At 44.5% G+C, this 19,366-nt stretch overlaps 1 protein-coding gene across 1 annotated transcript; it reads right to left on the bottom strand.

The window, feature by feature from the left end:
• Positions 1 to 9,195: 9,195 nt before the first annotated feature.
• lfng (LFNG O-fucosylpeptide 3-beta-N-acetylglucosaminyltransferase) lies at positions 9,196 to 16,959 on the bottom strand. Its single transcript, XM_035181278.2, has 8 exons — positions 16,462 to 16,959; positions 12,333 to 12,381; positions 12,026 to 12,128; positions 11,778 to 11,931; positions 11,581 to 11,666; positions 11,156 to 11,321; positions 10,953 to 11,038; positions 9,196 to 10,862 (listed from the first exon to the last, which is right to left on the bottom strand). Exons 1-8 carry the CDS (start codon positions 16,816 to 16,818, stop codon positions 10,796 to 10,798), a joined length of 1,068 nt encoding a protein of 355 aa, XP_035037169.1. The 5' UTR covers positions 16,819 to 16,959; the 3' UTR covers positions 9,196 to 10,795.
• Positions 16,960 to 19,366: the final 2,407 nt, after the last annotated feature.

Below are 19,366 nucleotides of genomic sequence, written 5' to 3' on the forward strand. Positions count from 1 at the left end.
GCAGAAAAGCAGTCTTGTGTTTCTGACCTCTCCGGGCCGACAGCAGACGAGAGGTCAGTGTCAGCACCGGGCCACCAGACGGGCTTTGTCAACTTCCTTCATAGCGGCAGCTGCTGTCTCCACGAACACTGACTTCTCATGAGGAAGACTGGTGGCTGGGGTCAGATATGAATAGACTGTTTTTATCTCATCTGTCTTCACATATTTCCAGCAGGCCTCATCATTTTCTCCTAATTTTGCTTTCAAATGCTTCACTGATCTTTTACCATGTCATGAAAATTTGTCTTTTTCAGATTTTGGGGCAGTATGTTCTCTGCTTTTTGTCTTTTTTATCTGTCTCTAAAGAGGAATATAGAGACTCCATCACCTCCTGGAGCCCCTGCTGTTTACTGGGGAGGTTTCAAGGGGCCGGACTAAACAGAGCAGTAAACAAACAAAGCATGACGGAGGCTGAGTTTCTTTCTTTTTTTTTTACAACCCGTCATACACGCAGACCCACAGATGCAAATGAAATTTCACACGGCCCTCACTGTCGAGGAAATTGAATCACCCTGCTTGTTGCTGGACCGGAGGAATGCGTCTCTAATGCTTTGAGGTGAGGGAGCTGAATGGTGAGGGGGCAGAGGGGAAGGGCGGGTGAGGGGCCTGCACCCTCTTACCCCCCTCCTCCCCATCCTCTCCCCCCCCCAAGGACACTTCCTGAGTGTGGCCGGGCGCTCTGCCATGAGGTCTTTCTAGCTCCGTCCTCTCGGTGCCAGGCAGCTGCCAGGAGACACACGAGAGGGTTCAGGCTGCACAAGTCAAGATGTCCATTTACAAAATGCACCTGTACAACCTCCTCTGTGTGTATGTGAGTCTGTTCTATAGTTCACATTGTGCTCAGTGCAACTCCGGTGTCAAACACTCACAGAAAGATGATGGAGCAGAACATAAACTTGAGGTTTTGCATGTTTTCAGCAGGATTTCATTTCCACGCCACAGCACTGACGGCTTTTTTCCAAAACATGCCATTTTTCAGATTGTTTCCCGGCCTCACTGGCTGCATGAGAGTTTCCATTTGTTCAAGAGCATGATGAAAATAACACAACAGAGACTCACAGTGGATGTTACACACATTTTTTGTTACACAGCAAGGAGCATTTTGGAAATCCTCCTCATTGGTGCGTTCAAGGAACATCCAACACCTGAAGTCTGTAGAAATAATAACCATAATCATTATAGTGATGTTCAGATCTGATGGACGATTAACAACTTTACGTGACTGTTGTTAAACCGATGATGTTTTTTCTTGCATTTAATAAAAAGTTGCAGTTGAGCAGTTTGGTTGTTTAGTCCTGTGGTTACCAACCTGGGGGTCTGGGCCCTTCCAAGGGTCACCAGAGAGATTTCAGGGGTTGTGAGATAAATAATGGAGAAGAAATAAGACAAAACTAAGTTCTGACACATAACAAACATATATTTGTACTTGAAGATTTACAGCAGGAAATCTCTGGGGGAAATGCAAACAACTCTAGAGCCATTTTCAGACAAGAACTAAAAAAAATGGGGTTTGGATATTCTCCAGACTCACATATGAAGAAAGCAGCAGGAGATTTTACGTGTTAAAGTTCACAATGATGTTAAAATGTCCGGACCATCCAGACGAGGGGAGGCGTCTGGACAGAGCAGGACATCAATCATGGATTTTTGTTTACAGCACATGGACACTGGCGTCGGCCCTTATCAACCAAAGCTCTTGAATCTCATTGTCACCGCAAGTTGACATCTTTGTCTCCTACGAGCATGGCACCACTTTTACACCCTCAGATATTTGTGTTTTTCCAGTTTCCGAGTCGGTCACGAGTTAGAAACTTGGTCAAACTCGCTCACTCCAGTGCACTGATTTCAGGAAATATGTCTGGAGTTCAGTGCACGTCTGAAAGAAACATAATAAACATCTGAAATGTGAGAAGGGCCCCAACTAAGCACTGCTTTGTTGTCGTTTTCCTTTTCTTATGGTGAGTTGTATATTTTGTACAGCTGTCAAATTAACAAACTGGAGCAGAAACAAAATTTCCCTCTGAAGCACTAAGAAGAGGCAGAAAACAAGTTCTGCTTCTTGCATCCTCTCCATCATGTTCACTGTCGCCTCTCGTTCCTCTCATCGTGTCGCTGCAGGACGGATGAGGCAGTTTTCCTGTTTTCCGGAGGGAATCCTGCTTCTTTGTTGCTCTCCAGTTAAAGGGAGCCGAAGGAAACAGGGTCCCTGGTTTGTCTCCACTGTGGCTCAGAGGGAGGCAGCTGTGTGTCCTGGGAGCCGGCGCTCTCGTTATTCACACCTCACCTCCTCCTTTGTACACGTCACCCGGACCAGTCAGAGGGAGCACGTAGGCAGAGAAGGATTATTTGCGGAGCTGTCTGGTCCCCCCCCACACCCCCATCCCTGCTCACTGAGATGCTTCGTGACTTTCTAAAAGCACTTCCCCTTCCTCCCTGTTCTTTCACCGTTGTCTTAAGTCGCCTGAGTGAAGAACCTTTTCATGATCCAGTGCTTCACTGCCACCTTTAAAATGAACCAACAATGCAGCTTCAACCACATGATCTCAGCTCCGAGCCAGGAAACGTGTGCATCCTTATCACCGAGGTCACGTTAAATGTTCAGAGACACAATTCATGCACAGGAGACAAGCAGCTGTCCTCAAGCAGCCTTAAGTGAACAGAAGTTATGATTCATCACTTTCTGACGTTGTTCAGCATCATTTGCATCCGGATTTGCATTTGCTCCCTGACTCTGTTATTGTAGCTTTAGTGTCAATTTTAGTCACAGTTATCTGACTGTTTAAATCACCGAAACCATTTTTCATGTTGTCAATCTAAACTGTCTTTTTCTTTTTCTTTGGCCTGTTTGACAGTTGATGTCTCCTTGTCGGTGTAATAATAAGACAACTGACTACTTTTTAAAAGATTATTACACTGTTGAAATATTTCCATGGTGTTTTGTTCTGAAAGGCAGTTTTACATCGTTTGAACATTGACAGACTGAAATGATGAATGTTGTCTTGTTGTTTTTTCACTTTACGAGTTGGAGCATGAGGACCATTACACAACAGATTGTGGAGTTTCTATCGGTGAATCTTTGAATGACTTGAATGTACGATAGGAAACCAATCTGTTTATGCCCCTTTCAGCAAAAAGTGTTGATATAAAAGAACAAATGTTGGACTGCTGACACCCCTGCTTATAGTTTAAATGCAGAATAAAATAATTAAATAGTTTATAACAAACTATTATATGCTTGTAAGCAGGTTTCAGCTCTAATTTTGAAATCATCCCGTTGATTTTGGAAACTCCTCCTGTGAGTGATCCATAATTGGATGATTGTATATAAACAGATAATTAATGACAATTAATATAACACATCTTTAATTATATAAATACAATGTGTTTATAGGAATAATTGTTGCTGTAGGTTATTAAAAACCTCAAAATGCTCTTAAGTCTGTTTTCTTCATTCATTGCAGATGTGAAACAGATGTGGATATTTGAATGAAAACTAATTTACAGAAATAAAACGAATGATTCCCACTTTATTCTGCAAATGGTGTTAAAATGTGGATGATGAAATATTGGAATAATCACAAAAGTCAAAGACGAATTGATTGTCTGAAAGAAAAACAACAGTGTGAAAATCACTCGCTTGCTCCAGTGCATCTTTTAACTAAGGAGGAAAACGGCAGCTCCTGCTCGGCTGGAGGCAGAAAAACCTCGTCCTCCTCCAAATTCCTCAAGTCCGCCACTCAAGTGCTGCTTACTACAAAGTTCAAGTCCTTCTTTAGAGGGGTTATGTGATACCTGGATTATGGTAAACTTCCACTTGGCGTGTCCTCAGAGCACACGTACAGGAGGATTAAGGCCTGTGCCAGTTGCTGTGAGATCTCTCTGCAGGCCAGCGGAGCTTGTCCCGCCGCTGCTAATCCTGCAGACAATGCGGCCTGTTAATTGGAGACTGACTGATATAGCAGAGGAGAGTCATGAAGACAATGTGCGAGTGGCCAGCGTCTCTAATCCCCTGCACTCTGAGGAATGTCCCTCTGTGGCAGCCGTCCACTGTGAGCCACATCCGCTCCCACTCCTCTGCTCCCACTCCTCTGCTCCCACTCCCCTGCTCCCACTCCCCTGCTCCCTCTCTGGGGTTTTGACGGTCAGACGTGCTGCTGTGTTGCTGAGACAAACACAAAAGAGTGATTTTACAAGTGTTGTGAAATTTCACATCTTCCACTCAGAGCAGCGATGGCAGGTGTGAGAAAGCTCACCCCGGTGTTTGTGTTTTAATCAGCAGGGAACAAACCATTAACAGATTTACAAGTGTGTCCTGTCAGTCCACCTTCAGACGGGGACGAGGCTTTAATCATGTTGTTGTTGAAAAACCTCGATATCCCATGTTTGTGAGATGTTCTTTTACTAGATAAGAAATGAAAAAAATCCATCTTTTTATGCATTTAAATTAAAAGTATTGAGTTCCTGAAAGTTGTGAATGAAAGAAAAGTTCTACAAATTATTCACAATTTATGTTCAGGACAGGAAAAAAACAAAAACAAGTAATTTTTTGCATCTTTGTGGTTGTTTTCTGTCTCTTAAGAAAACCACAATAAAACGTTTTGTCCTTTTTTTGATTTTGTGTCGGGGTTTGTAGTCCAGCATCTCTTTGTGGTTGTTTAGCAGGACTGTGGCTCATTTTGTGCGTCTTTGTGGTCGTTTAATGTCTCTTTGTAATAATTTTGCATATCTTTGATGATGTTTTGTCTCTCTTTGATTATTTAGCTTTTCCTTTTCCACATGTGACTCTGCATCTCTTTGTCATCATTGTGTGTGTCTTTGTAGTCGTTGTGCATCTCTTTGTGGCCGTTTAGCAGGTCTGTGGCTCATTCTGTCATCGTTTTACATCTCCTCTGTCATTTTAAGTCATTTTGCAACTCTTTGTGATCTCTTTCCATCTTTTTTTGTCTTTCTTTAGTCATTTCGTTTCTCCGTTCAGTCCCTTTCATATCTGTGTAGTCGTTCTGCATCCTTTTGTCATAGTTTTGAGTCACTTTGTTGTAATCTGGCGTCTCATTATGGTTGTTCAATCAATACACAGGCTCTGGTCAGGTAACCCACTTCAGTAATCCATATATGATAAACACAAGTATCATCTTTCGACTCCATTTTTCTGTGTTTAAATAAACCAGTGAGGTTGCACAGAATATCCTGAAAATGAAAAGTTGAACTCCTGGAAGAGAAGCAGGTTCAGCGATCACACTTCTGACGGCTGCTGGGTCATTTCATGTGAGACAGACGAGACGCTCCATGTTCATGTGTTTTGTTTCTGCCTGGGGTGAAAAGAAAAAAGAGCAATGAGGCTGAATCTCTTTTCAACTATGACTCAAACTGAGACGGACTCAAGTCATGCAGGCGCTTCATGTTGTGTAAACAGAGCGCGATGACATTTTGGAAGCCGGATCCTTTATCAGTGGCAGATAATCATCCGCAGCTCCAGCCTGCAGTCATGTTTCACCGCGGTGGGGATGACAGGCAGGTGGTCGGGCAGCGGTGGACGGCTGCAGTTGGGTGTTTGTTTTCTTGTTATCTGTTGCCACATCACACTCACTGTGCTCTATATGCAAAACAGCTGAAATCACACGAGCGCTCGAAAGTTAGAGTCACACACCTGAGTCACACTTCCAGTCACGATACTGACTTTTTAACAAATTGTGCAATGGCAGGGTATTGTTCCCATTCTGTGGGTGTATGTATTCGTACAAAATAACTCAGCAAAGCATCAATGAATTTTAACTAAACTGAGTGGGAGTGATACTTGGGAGGGTATCTTCAGATGATTCACTTTTGGAGTTGATCAGTCAAAGGTCAAAGGTTAGGGTTGACAAAGATATGGTCTGAAAAACACATTTTCCAAGATATCTCCTCATTTAATAGGAATAGAGAGAGAATCCACAGCTTATGTTGATCAAACAATTAATCACCGTCATATTCGTCATGGAGAAGTCACAATGAAGTCAGAAAATGAAATCAAGCATATTAAGAAAAAAAAAATAGACACAACCTAAAGCTTTTATAGATCACAAATTAATGAAAGGTCATACGGTGGGTCTGACATCATCATGACATCACTCTGAAGTCTTAGAGTGAAGTAATACATTCACTTTTGCAACCAATGGGAACACTTTATCTGCACGAGCCATATGTCATCATGTGGTAGGAATAATGTAAGTTATTACTTTCTGTGCACGATTTGCATTGCCCCTGTGATACATATCATATCTTCTTTTGATGTTGACATGCTGCCAGTTTACCATAGCACAACTGAAAACACTGAAAACAGGGTGAAGTAGTTGCCCTGGATACGTCTCAATGCTTCATGAACCCACTTCCTAGCACCTCTAAAACATCTTTTACACCAAAATTATCAGGTACTGTATATGCAGGTTTTCTAAAAAAGAGAATTAACACCTTTCCCGTTGCCAGTAGCAATTTTTCCCCTGCTGCTATATGTATGCAACGTTCCATCCCATCTCGGCGCTCGGAGATCGGCCCTCGGAATGAAGTCTCACCTAAACACCCGAGTTGATAGCGTTCGAGTTGCACAGGAACAATTTTTACGTTAGCCAGTTGTTTAGCCATTGTTAGCAAAAACAGTTCATACCAACGCATTATACTAACACCGTAGTAAAATGTCCACAGACAGTAATTGGACAGTACTACCTGTACGACACATTTAATGACAAAAGTGCTAATAAACAGTATAAACTACAACTTTCACAACTGCAGATATACAGAGGGGCCATCTTGGATTTCAAGGTCAGGGGTGGTGAGGTTCAGTAAGTCTGAACTCTGAGGTATAATGGTGCCATTAGTGTCCTCCTTTCTGTAAAATCTGTCCCTCCGTGTGGCGCTGAAAACGTTTGGCCTCAGCTTGCGATGTAAACTGAGCGGCTGATCCCGCACACTTAAAACCCGCTGTATTTATTATGCTGCGTCTGCTGGTATGGGAACAAACAGGACTACAATAGCAAATGCTCAGGGAAGATAAACAGCGGAGAAAGCACTCACATGCAACAACTGCCATTCTTGCAAAGTTACTCGCAGATGTGACACTCTGGTATGTTTGAAGGATCACCGATTCAGAGAGATTACAAACGAGCCGAGGGAAATGGTCTGGGAATAAAATGTGAAAGTCGTTTTCCATTGCAATGCTGCAGATGCACACGTCTTTGTGAAGTAAAGTTGCCGTTCGGTGAACATAAACACTCTTTGGATGGGACCTGTTACATAAAAGTGGTAGTTTTGAGAGTCGGAGCTTAAAACGATTAAGGGCAGATTAGACCAACACTCATCTGATTTTGTTATTTATGTAACAACTTTTCTCTTTTGTAGCAACAGATCAAACTGCTGCTGATCCGATTACTGTTTGCACATTCACAGCTTGCCAGTTTAATAATACAAGAGTTTTATGCTTAATCCCCGGGCCCTCTTTTCCCATGGGTGCAGTGCCAGAGGAGGGATCTGTCTCTTCCTCTTGTTAGCGAGCCGGGAGAAGCCGATTTGACACTGAATGAAGCTACAAATCAAACTGCTGGGATTGTTTCTTATTTTACCCAACGGATGATTTGAAACCTCTGTGCAGATTCAGTGGAAACATTTTACGAGTCAATGGAGAGGAGAAAGCAAGGCGCAGATGACTGATGTTGAACACAAAGTTTAGACACATTAAACACTGCAGTTTTTCCCACTATACATAACTGGAAGGCAAAGCTGTGATTATGGTTTGTGGTGAGGATGTCTCTCTGGGTGATTTGTCTCTCATGTGAGGCTCTGGTGATGGATCTTCAGGCCTGCCGGGGTTCAGCCAGTGTGTGCTGGAGGCTGGGAGCATAATTTTGACTGAGTAAGTAAGTACGTAATCTGTCTTTTTGTCAGAATGGAGTAAAATATCTCATGAGGCTCTTCTATTGTTGATGCTGGGAAAACGTTGAATGGGACCATTCATCACAATCACCAGTGGAAGTATTCACATCGCCAACTTAAAGATAGCAACACTGAAGTGATGGATTAGCATTCAAGCAACATTTGGATGTTGTAGCTAGCAACCATGACACTGTTTCTAATTTTTAATTTGTCCCACTGTGGTTTCATAATGAACCAATATGTTTCACACTTTTCATAGTACTAGTAAGTAAGTACTGAAGCACTATTTACGCTGTTGGACTACCGCATGCTTGCGCTATGGTCCTTAATATTTTTACCATCCACACAGAGCCAGACCTCATTGTTTTAGCAGTTGCAGTTGTGGCAGTTTTTTCTCTCGTGACAGAACTTATGTTTTACTCTTTAGACTTGGTCATTCAGAATTGTTACTCATGGGATCGGCCTTTGTGAGAGTGGTTTTGCACCCCCTTTACCGCCATAGACTGTGGGAAATGTTGGACCAAATTTACTAATAAAAGTTGATTGCCTGAATTTAACATACAATAACAATACATTATTTATTACATGCTCATAAAGGGTTTTTAAGATTCCAGTATTGAGCAACTAGTAACAGCCAATAAACTGTACATTACATAACACTGTAAAGCATCAGTGTGTTGATTTTACATTTTATTATTCTTCAGAATAACAAAAGTAAAAGTACTCTACTCTGTATCTATAATCTTCATAATTAAATAGTTCATTGTATTGTAGTAGAGGGATGTGGTTTAAGATTGGTTTTAGGTATTAGCCTCTAACCATCATTCTAAGTCAAGAGGTTCCTCAGGTGTAAAATGGTGTTACAAAGAAAAAACAGGTATTGTAGCAGAAGGTTCTGCTACAATAATGTGCATTGACTTTAGTTCAGTTATTTCTGTGAAATATTTGATGATTCTGCCTTTTTAGTTGTCATGGTGTCACTCGGTGGAATTTGATTGGAATTAACAAAATATAGACATTTGTAAAGCATTGAATTGCATTGAAATGTATATATTCTAATGGTTTGGATTAATTTGTTTATGCAGCCTATATGAAATAGAAATCTACAAAGTAAATAAATAAATGTCCTTGCCATCAGATTGTCTATTTGACTGAAGCTCATGTGCCATTTAAGTGTTCAGCAAGTTAAGACGGATTGTTCTGAACATTACGTGTACAATGGTGAACTCACAAATAAAAACACGACCAAATATGTAAAGTTTCTCAGTGGTTATGCTCTTTTATTCAAAGTTTCAGGTCCCACTGTGGGTCCCTTCAGGCAGCAGACGCCACCATCAAGCTCATAATTCCTGAGAAGCCGGCATTGGGAATAAACAGTTTGAACCCCTCCAGATACTGGAGAATAAAAACCACAGTTGTTTAGTCACACAGTTCAAAGCTGTACAACAATCATGTCCAGGTCATTAACAGCATATGTAAACCGCAAAAGGGGGGAATTACATTCTAAACATTTACAGTAACTACTCATTTAAACAAAAGGCACAGTACACAATACTGTAAACAAGATGTACAGCGAAACCCAATATGGGTGAGAGAATACACAGAGGGAATAAACGCCTCCATGTGGAAACACGGGTGTTGCTCCTGCTAAGTTTTCACCTCACAGGCCTCAACAGTAACCAGCCAATATTATGTGTAAATAAAGAACATTCATGTTAATAATAATAATAATAATAATAATAACAGAGAGGCTCATCAGTCTTTTGTGCAAACTATTATAGACTGAGGCTGGGATTACACATGTGCTTATTACTTAGAGAACATGGTTATTTTGGGTTTCTCTGTCTCGAGCTTAAGCTTCTGCGCTGTTGAACCTCTGGAGGTGAACGTCTTCTCAGGAGCAAACACCAGTCATTTGAAATTCAGCTGTGCAATTTTCAAACAAAGATCAACATCTTTTATCAAAAGCTGATTGTAACCCCCTCCGAATCAAAATCGCTTCCTCTCATTATTCCTCCCTGATTGCAAGGAGTGTTATTAAATACATAAGAATGAATAGATGCTGAGATTTTGAGGGGGTTATTTTCTTTTTTCGTTCATTGGGACACAAATCTGAGGAATGTCAAGGATGTAAATTAGGTCAGTTCACCCAAAAAATATCAAAAAACGTAAAAGTGCTTTGTCCTGATGAACCTCAGATTAGGTCACAAGCAAAGGATGCTTTTGGAAATCTGCCTACTGCCAGCTCAGGTTAGTGGGAGTAACAACACTGTAAACTTAAAAAGCACAGTAACATCTTCATAATAGAGCGTTTGTCCGGAGTCATCTGGATGAAAAGGTCGGAACAAAAATTCCTGGAAAAGCCAATTATATATATATATATATATATATATATATATATATATATATATATATACACACATACACATATATACACACATACCATGGACCTGAAGGCATTTTTAAAAGCTTAAACAAAAGAAGAAATTCATGTAAAGCTGGCAAAAAGGCTCAAATATATGACAATACATTCTATGAGAATTGCAAACATTTACAAGCAACATATACATCACAAAGCTCAAATGATTGCCTGCAAAGCGTAGCGTTGAAAGCTACTTCCTGCCAGGAGCTGGAGCCCTCCGCCCCCAGCATCATGGGGAGCAGGGGGTGTTCCTGGATCCGGACAGGAAGGAATAGTCCCGATGCGGGCCGCACAGCAGCCCAGTTAAACTATTAAAGACCGCGCACCACTGCAGTAACAGCAGCCGCGCGGTCAAATACCAAACACTGGTCCCCTCGAGCCTTTCAGATACCGAGGCACGAGGGGGACGAGGATGAGAAAGGAGCAGTCGCCCTAATAGGCAACCTGAGGAGGACACCACGGGGTGTCTGGGTACAGGAGACAGTGCACAGACTTGAACCTGGATGAAACAGAAAAGGTTAGAGTTAGACAAGTGAAGACGGGTCGATGAAATCTGAGTCACGTCATTAAATACAGACAGATCTCTCACCTTGATGGATCCTCCTCCACAGAAAACGCCCCTTTCAAATTGATAATATTGCTCTTGTTTTCAAACATCCCATAACTGAGGGTGATCTGGAAGAAAGGTTATAACAGAAACATGAGCGACACAAAAAAAAAGAAACCACCTTCTGGAGCTCTAAAGACAGAAGAATCCTGTCTGATATTAAATGATCATCTTGAGTTTCTCACCTGTTTGTGAATCTCAGATCGCGACACCAGTTGCAGGTTCTCCAGGTGCGAGTGGAACAGGTTGCTGCGGGTGAGCGGAACCCCGAGAACCGACTCGATGATGTAGCCGACGGTGCAGTCGTCGGGCAGACGGATTTTCTCCGCTGTGTTCATGAAGTGCCCGCCACTGAAAAGACATGAAGATAGGAGAGATACCTGGTCAGTGCTGGTGTGACACAACATAGTTTTGTAATGATTTTAAAGGAATGTGGAATGTTTCCCCCCTTGTTAGTAAACACTTAACACAATATTTCTCAATATTCGGTGGATGTCTGACTGACATTTGAGGAATTTTTGCTTTTTTCATCCTAAGACTGATTTACAAATGTAAGGTCTCTGCAGTAAAGTGATAATACACAGTGTGTGTAAGCGAATCTGATTCTTACCTGGCCCATGGGCTCATCTTCAGCGCCAGACCCCGGCTCACGCAGAAACCGGCTCCTCCAGTCGCAAACCAGAAGTTGACTGGTTTCTTTAAGAGGGGACAGAAGAGATGCTTTAATTTACAGTATTTTCAGACAAATAACCTGTCTTGTGACCTTGAAATATTATATTCATAAACAAATATGTTTTGGATGCATACCATCTTATTGTCGCCCAGCCTCTCCGTGGCCTCGATGGGCCGGTCCAGACTGGGTTTGCCGATGTACATGTCCTGGGTGTGGGGGTACTGGGACAGCTGCTTCACTAGACTCCGAACATTCACGTAGTTGTCATCATCGACATGACAGAACCACCTAAGAAGCAGAAACAGAGGAATATTTAGATCCAGAGATTCATGCGACGATCACCATTTATGATAAACAAATGTGGCGTGTAGGTGGCACTTACTTCTTCCCGGACTCTATGAACTTATCATATTCCACCGCCATCTTGCAAGACAGAGCTTGTCGGCTGTGAGCCGCGGAGCAGTTGGTGTTGACTGCATGACTCCCTGTGGCAACAGAGAAAAAAACATATGAGTGGACAACATCAATGGAGGCTCTATGTATTTGAATGCCATCTTTCCCAGAGGCACAAAAGGCCAAAGCCAAATTGTTATGCCCTTTATGTCCTCACAAATTCACAGTTGGCCCCTTATCCAATAAAACAATGTGCATATCTGTTCCCGAGATGAAATCCCCCTCATGAAACTCACCCATTTTCTTTTTTAGCTCCTCGTCTTCTCCGTCTGTGAAGATGTACGTCTGTAAACCAAACAGAGGACATCACAGATTAGTGGACTTGCTCATTAAACCCACTACATCAGAGCAGCTTGGGTTCGGTCGATCATGTGAAGCGGTCACGTGATCAAATTTAACAGCGTGCGCAAAGTCCCTCTTCCTCCTATGAAACCCGGGTGTGATTAGCATCAATCACCGTGTCCTTTATGCAGTGGAAAACACACTGAGTTAAACAACCCCCTGCTCTAATAAAGGCCTTTTGTCCTGCGTTTTCACTCTCTCCATGGCAACTATGCAGCCTCCTGAAGCATCCCAGACATAGAACAAAGGAGGAGGCAGACTGTCCGCCCCCACACACATCCCCATTCATGTATCCCATCCCCCGGCCGAGCCCCTGCACCCTGCTGGACGTGCTGCCGAGCTCAAACATGTGTTGAATGCGGCTAAAACTGTAGCATACAAATGTTACAGTCAACACACATCTGATCAACCACCACCACCGTCCTCTTTATCCTCGCCGCTCTATGCCCGACAGAGTCCACAGGTTAAAGGAATCAGACCGTGAACCTGCAGGCTCTTGTTAGATGTAGCAGTTAGTCATAAAAGGAGTTAACAACAAAGAGCACCTTACAGGAACACGCTTTTTAAAAAGGCCGGGGGGGAGATTAGACTCCTCTTTGTGGCAGCTCACGCCGAGCAGGTGCTAGCTGGTGAATGGCGATGATGAAAAGGCCGCCGGTTTTTGTAACTGCCAGTGGTCTGTTTACTCTTCATCTGAGGTGTGGCAGCACCTGCCGCACATCACGCCGCCTTATCTACGCCACGTGTCTCTACATGCCAGGTCGTGCAGCCTGATGCCTCGCTGACAGAGTCCGTATTTTTTATCAGTTTTAACTCACATTCCTGCAAGAATGCAAGCCTGCTGCCGAGCAACCGCGACTACTTGTGCCGTCTATAAACAGGCCGCTGATTTCAGAATAAAACGACATCTTTCAACCCTATTTTTTCCTCTGAATGGAAAACACAGCTCAGAGCGTTTATGGATCAGACTCAGCGCAGATGTTGCCCAATGCCGGAGCCTTGATCCTGTATTTGTTTAAGACAGGGTGGTGGTTTCACTGGTAACGGGATCAGAGGCTGGCACTGTTTGCTTTAGAGGCCGCTGAATAGACGGCCTAATCACTGAGGCAGCTGCCAGAGCTGCCAGGGCACTGACAGAGAGGGAGGGAGGGGAGGGATGGAGGGTGTGGGGAGGAATCTCACTGCTGATTAGTAAATCGAAAACCGTGTGTGGCCATTCACCCCCTTGTCACCCCCTCATCCTGCCTCCTCCCTCTCCTCCCCTCTGGGCCACATACACGGCCGGAGCCCCTTGAATAGAACAATGCTGTGAGTTTTCATGCTGGGTAAAGTCTCCACTGGGTAAATTCTAAATATGTTTGCCGGCATTTGCATACAGCTGCCGGAGTTAACTAAAGAGAAAGTTCCCGGGGAAGGGTTCTCTCTTTTCTTTCTCTCTTTGTTTCTTAACTGAAACTTATAGGAACAGTTACTTTCATGGAATACTAATTCAAGCAAGAACAATAAAAAAAGAATAAATAAAAAAACCGGGTCGTGTGAAGCAGAGATAAGAAGCGAGAGGTGAGGAGGGGGGGTGAGGACAAGAGAGCAAAGAGAAAGGATGAGGTTGGGGTCCAGGGGTGGGGGTTGGCTCCCGACCACAGGAAGGCCTGGCGCGGCCCTGTCTGAGCTGGACGTGGTGCCTGCCTGGCTGGCTGGCTGTCTCCAGCTCCACCGGAAGGAAGGGGATCACGGCTCCCCCGGCCACCACCTCCACCCTGACTCCGTCCCGCTTCTGTCCCAGACATTAAAGCCCTTTCAGCACTTTTGTCCCCTCGGCACTAATGATTTGGAAAACAAGTCGCAGTGCGATGACAGGAGGAAGATAAAGAATACGCAGAGTGGGATTCTGCACATAAACTTGTCTTGTACTCGAACCAGGCCCTCAACTTGAATGACGCCCACCATCTTTCGGACCACTTCTGCTGTAATCGCTTCAATGTGCAGCCATTCAACTCACTCACATACAGCGTCGAGGGTGTCTTTTTTTTCTTCTTCTAGATGCTAAAAGCGCTCATTGTTGCAGCGCTGGCTGATTACCATACTCTTAAGAGCAGGATGCAGGGAGCACCGCCACAAAGATGCGGACACCAGCTGTCGAGACGTTCGCAAAAAAATGAATGTAGGCTTTGATAAAAGTTGCTACTGAGCATTCTGCAGTTTGACAAATCAGTTCAGGAAAGGGAGCTTAAGGTTCGAAACTTTAAGTTTTTGATTGCATGGGGAAGGAAACCTCATGATCCATTCTGTGCCCCCGCCCCCCTCCCCCTCTCAGTATGATTGTTCCGGTGTGGAGAATGGGGAGTTGCTAGAAATCATGAAAGGGTGCTACATGTTTTATAAAAGGCAAAATTTTGATTTCAAATTGATTTCCAGAAACTTCTCAGGTTTGACATTTCTAAGCCACAAAGGGAACCATTTACCCAGATTCTTACTGATTGGCTTTACCAAAAAAAAGTCCTATTTGTGCTTTGAATGGGCTCAAACATTCAGAAGGCCACAGGCATTATTATGTCAGCAGAGGCATCACAGAGATAATCTGCCCTCCCCTTTCTTCATGAATACAGCTGCCCGAGAGTAAAGAAGTCTTCCCTCTTATCCGAGAAACTCGCATGTACTCGCTTCTGCTTCTGTAATACTTTGGTCCCCCGTGCCACAAAAGTGGTCCAGACACGACAGATGTTCATCAGCTGAGCGTGAGAATCAAACCTGAACACGGAGGATGGCCATATGCACACGGTGGGAAACTCAGAGCATCGTATGGCTGGCATTAAGGCCGCCCTTTGTTCCGTCTCTCTCTCGGCCACCTGGCACCCTTCTATCCGGGAACTCCCACCCGGCATTGTGGTGCTCGCCCTGTCTTTTTTGTCAGCGCAGTCACCCACCAGCTGCCTGTCCTGTGAGCCCTGCTGTTAACTCTGTGCGATGGGTTAACAACAACATCCAGCACAGTAATTACAAGTATTTAGCACAATCACTTTGCAAATAAGCAGATGATAAGAGTCTGGTTAGGGAGGGGGGTTAGTGACTTGAGTCAGATGCAGGTTATCTGTGTGATCTGACACAATTTTCCTGACATCACACACATCTCAAGAGCATCTCCCCAAACTTTCCCAGTGCTTGCAACAAAAGGGGGAGTTTGTAAAAGATGTGTGTGACAGAGTCTGAGGCCAATCAAAAAGACGTTTTGAATCTGACACCTCTGGGTGCGGGATAAAAATCATTTTGACTGGCCCCTGTTTCCTTCACACTGCAGCCGTGCGTGCACCCCCCTGCAGACGCTTGGTTCTCAGGGCCACACATTCATACCCAGCGTTCCACTTCCCAGCACCACCCCTGCCTATAGATGCGCCCCTTTTGTCCCCATGCATCCCCTTCACGAAGCCCCCCAGTTTTTTTCCCATCCCTTCAGCGAGTGACCCAGACTCAGCTCTCCCACGTTCCCATGGAGAGAGGGGAGACAAGGGGCTGGGGGAAAAAGCTTTTCTTCCCCCCTTCAGAAAGACGCTTTGTTAAGATCCTGGAAGGGGGACAGCGCTGGACTCGGTGCTGTGAGGCATCCATTGCACCGGGGGCATTCACAGGGGACACCCAAAGAAGAGGAGGGATAATAGGGAGTGGGGAGCAGAGGGGGGCTGGGAGAGGGAGAAGAGGGAGTCCTGAAACTGCTCCCTGCGTTCTCAGGGACATCACTCAGGGGAGAATAAAAAGTGACAGAGCCGGGGAGGAAATTCAGCACGGTTAACAGGGGCTGGGAGGTTATTCCAGTGCGTCATCTGGCGACATGGTAGTGGAACAATACAGCAGTGAAGCCAACAGGCATCACCTCCATGTGTGCACTGGGTCATTGTTCAGCTGTGCACCCAGAACACAATGACACGAACAGATTGCACCCTTTAAATGTGCACGCACAGTGGAGGAGTTGATGAAAGCGTGCGGAGTGATTCATGGCCAACATTTTAAAAGTTTGCATGCGCCCTTTACCTGTTGCTTGGTCCTGGAGATCCACGTGTCCAGCAGCAGGCTCAGTCTGGAGCGGTGGAACTTCTTCGTGGTCTTCACCGCGATGAACACGTCGTCGGCGGTGATGTCCTCGGCCGGGGGCGGCGGCGCGGAGCCGGCGGAGCGCGCGGGCACCGCCGCCTCCCGCCGGCCGCGCGTCAGCTTGGTGAAGTACGCGGAGAAGCCCGTCTTCACCTGCGCGCTCGCGGGCTCCTCGACGCGCGTCACCTCGTCCACCTGCACGCGGCGCAGCTGCACGGTGAGCACGAGCAGCAGCAGACCCAGGGATGCTGCGCTGGCCGCGGTGATCGCTGCCTTCTTCGCATTGTTCTTCAGCATGATGAGAACCAATTAAACAATTAAACACAACTCGAGACTATGACGCGGCGGGGGTCTCCAATACAAAGTCCATATGGTGGGTTTAAACCTAAGGGAACACAGGAGCAGAGATGTAGGGTCCGTCGGGCTGCATAGCTGGGAGCAGAATAAGAGAATCGATAGGAGGAGAAATATATAAGCTTGTTGTGGTGGCCACGCCCCCTGGAGGAGAGGGGCTCAGTGAATGCAGCGTGCCATTCAGTGACGATTCAATGGGGCGTGGCTATCTCCCTCTCTATTTGAGTGTGTAAGTGTGTGTGTGTGTGTGTGTGTGTCAGACCCACCTTTAATGGGCTGTTACTAGGGTTAGAATTAGGTTTGGGTTAGTGTGTGTGTGTGTGTGTGTGTGTGTGTGTGTGTGTGTGTGTCATAGAATACCATTGGGGACACATCATATTTTTATATAATATAAAGGAAAAAAAAAATAGTTTAGGGTCAGTAGGGTTAAGTATGGGTTAGGCAAGTAGGGGTTATGGTGAGGGTATCTCCAGGAAATGAATGTATGTGTGTGTGTGTGTGTGTGTGTGTGTGTGTGTGAGAGAGATAATGCAAGTAAAACATTGACCTAAAGAAAACACAGCTGCAGGTGGTCACATGAAAAGGTGTGTTTCAAACTGCACCTGGAGAAAAACTCACAACACTCAACACTTATTTTCCAAATCAGACTCGCTTCTCTCCTTTTTTGTTTCAAGGTGACGTTCTTTAAACTCAGCCGGGTGTGAGCTGGGTGTTCACCAGAGAAACGGCCTCTATTGTTCTTCGCTGACCTTGTGAGGACTCTGAACAGTTGGCCATTCCTGAACACTTGTTATTCAAATTCTGGCTCTCACAACCGAGTGCCGTCTGGCGCTGGCCGACCGAAAGACGCGAGTTCCATTTAGACCAACGCGCAGCTGCTGGAGCCTCAGAAACACCCACCGACTGCCAGCAATCACCATACTGAGACCGTTTACAGTCTAACAAATGTCGAGTTTTGCTTTGGTGCAAGAACATGACCTCTGTGTACACACATGTTTTCCTGAATCCAATCCCAATAGTCAGCGTTGTACTTAGAGTTGTCTGAAGGAACAGCTCAGTCACACCCTTGGCTGTAATACATTTCCTCAGTTAACTCCTCTGGCTTTGCTCGCAGCACCACAAAGGTGCCTTTCCGAACACATTTGCATGGAAAAAAACTTATTTTCCACTGCAGGTGTTTTATTCATTTTAATTCTGGGACAAACAGAACATGAGTTACCTCTTTTCTTTGTGGCTTCTGACAAGACCTTTTGTTCACCTTGTAAAAGTGAGCACAGAAAGGCATTTAAAGGCGAGTTTCAGAAACCAGGCAGAGGGGGTGGTCTCTGTGGCCTTCATTCCTTCTCGATTAACCGCCTCTTTCTGCCGCGCTTAGATTCATTACAGTCTGCTGTAAACCTTTTCTTTCATATAATCTGCTTAGAAACCGGAGGATGTAAAGTTGAATGTTGCCATGTTTTATTATTTCAATGAATCTCAACAAGATTGGCATATTAACAGACGTCCCAGCATGCATTGTTTGAGAGGTAAAATGTCCCAGAGCACGTATGTATTATGAGAAAATGGGCCCCTGGCCACAGACAGGTAAGAGGTCGCGACCCCCAAATGACAATATCAAAAAGCAAAGTCTTTGTGGTTGTTATGCATCTCATTAAGATCATTTTTTGTCGATAGCCATTTTTCTGACATGAGCTTTTGCCTTTCAAAACAGGAAAATCTCTGGAGCAACTGACTCAGAGATTTACGTTTTCACCTACAGCCCCTCTGGAAAAATTTCAAGAAAATCTCCATAGTTCAGTGAAGGTTTGAAAGCCGTGGTTGCTGTGAATAAGAACTGTAAAAAAGTACATAAGGAAATAAGGAAATGAGCTGCCTCTTTCTACTGGGCTGGCAAGCAATTTGTTCCACCTCAAAAACTTGACTCGGCCTTTGGACTCATAAAAACAATATGAGTCATTAAAATGGCAAGTGAAAAAGTGAAGTTCTCCGTTTGTATTGGCTCTAACCTCCCTTTCCGTTCACACTTTATTTCGTCTTTGTGCTTCCTCTCAAAGAAAAATACAAAACATGTTTCGCCCCCCTTTGAAATCAACCCAGTCTATCTGACATTACCACTGAATACCAGAGATTAAATCCAGTTTTTCCAGACAAGCCCACTTCCTCACCATAGTGCCCACAAACCCACAAGTAACCGCCACAGTGTGTTTGATTCCCCCCTCCAACCGTATCAGCGTCATGGGGGATCTGAGCGACCACAGAAGTCTCAGCTGGATGGTAAAATTACAGGCCTGCTATTTATAGTTCGTGGTTTTACAACAATGATTCAATATGAAGCACATATAACAGAGCAGGTAAAGAATCCCAGTTACTCTATCCACATGTATCTAAGACATAAAGACATGTCCATCATCTCTGTGACTATCCCTCAACTGTCCAAAATGTCTCATTTCAGCACGGAGCATCTCCTTTATGTTCCCTGGGTGCACACAAT

The sequence above is a fragment of the Hippoglossus stenolepis genome, chromosome 16 (assembly GCF_022539355.2).
Source record: "Hippoglossus stenolepis isolate QCI-W04-F060 chromosome 16, HSTE1.2, whole genome shotgun sequence".
Lineage (NCBI taxonomy): Eukaryota > Metazoa > Chordata > Actinopteri > Pleuronectiformes > Pleuronectidae > Hippoglossus > Hippoglossus stenolepis.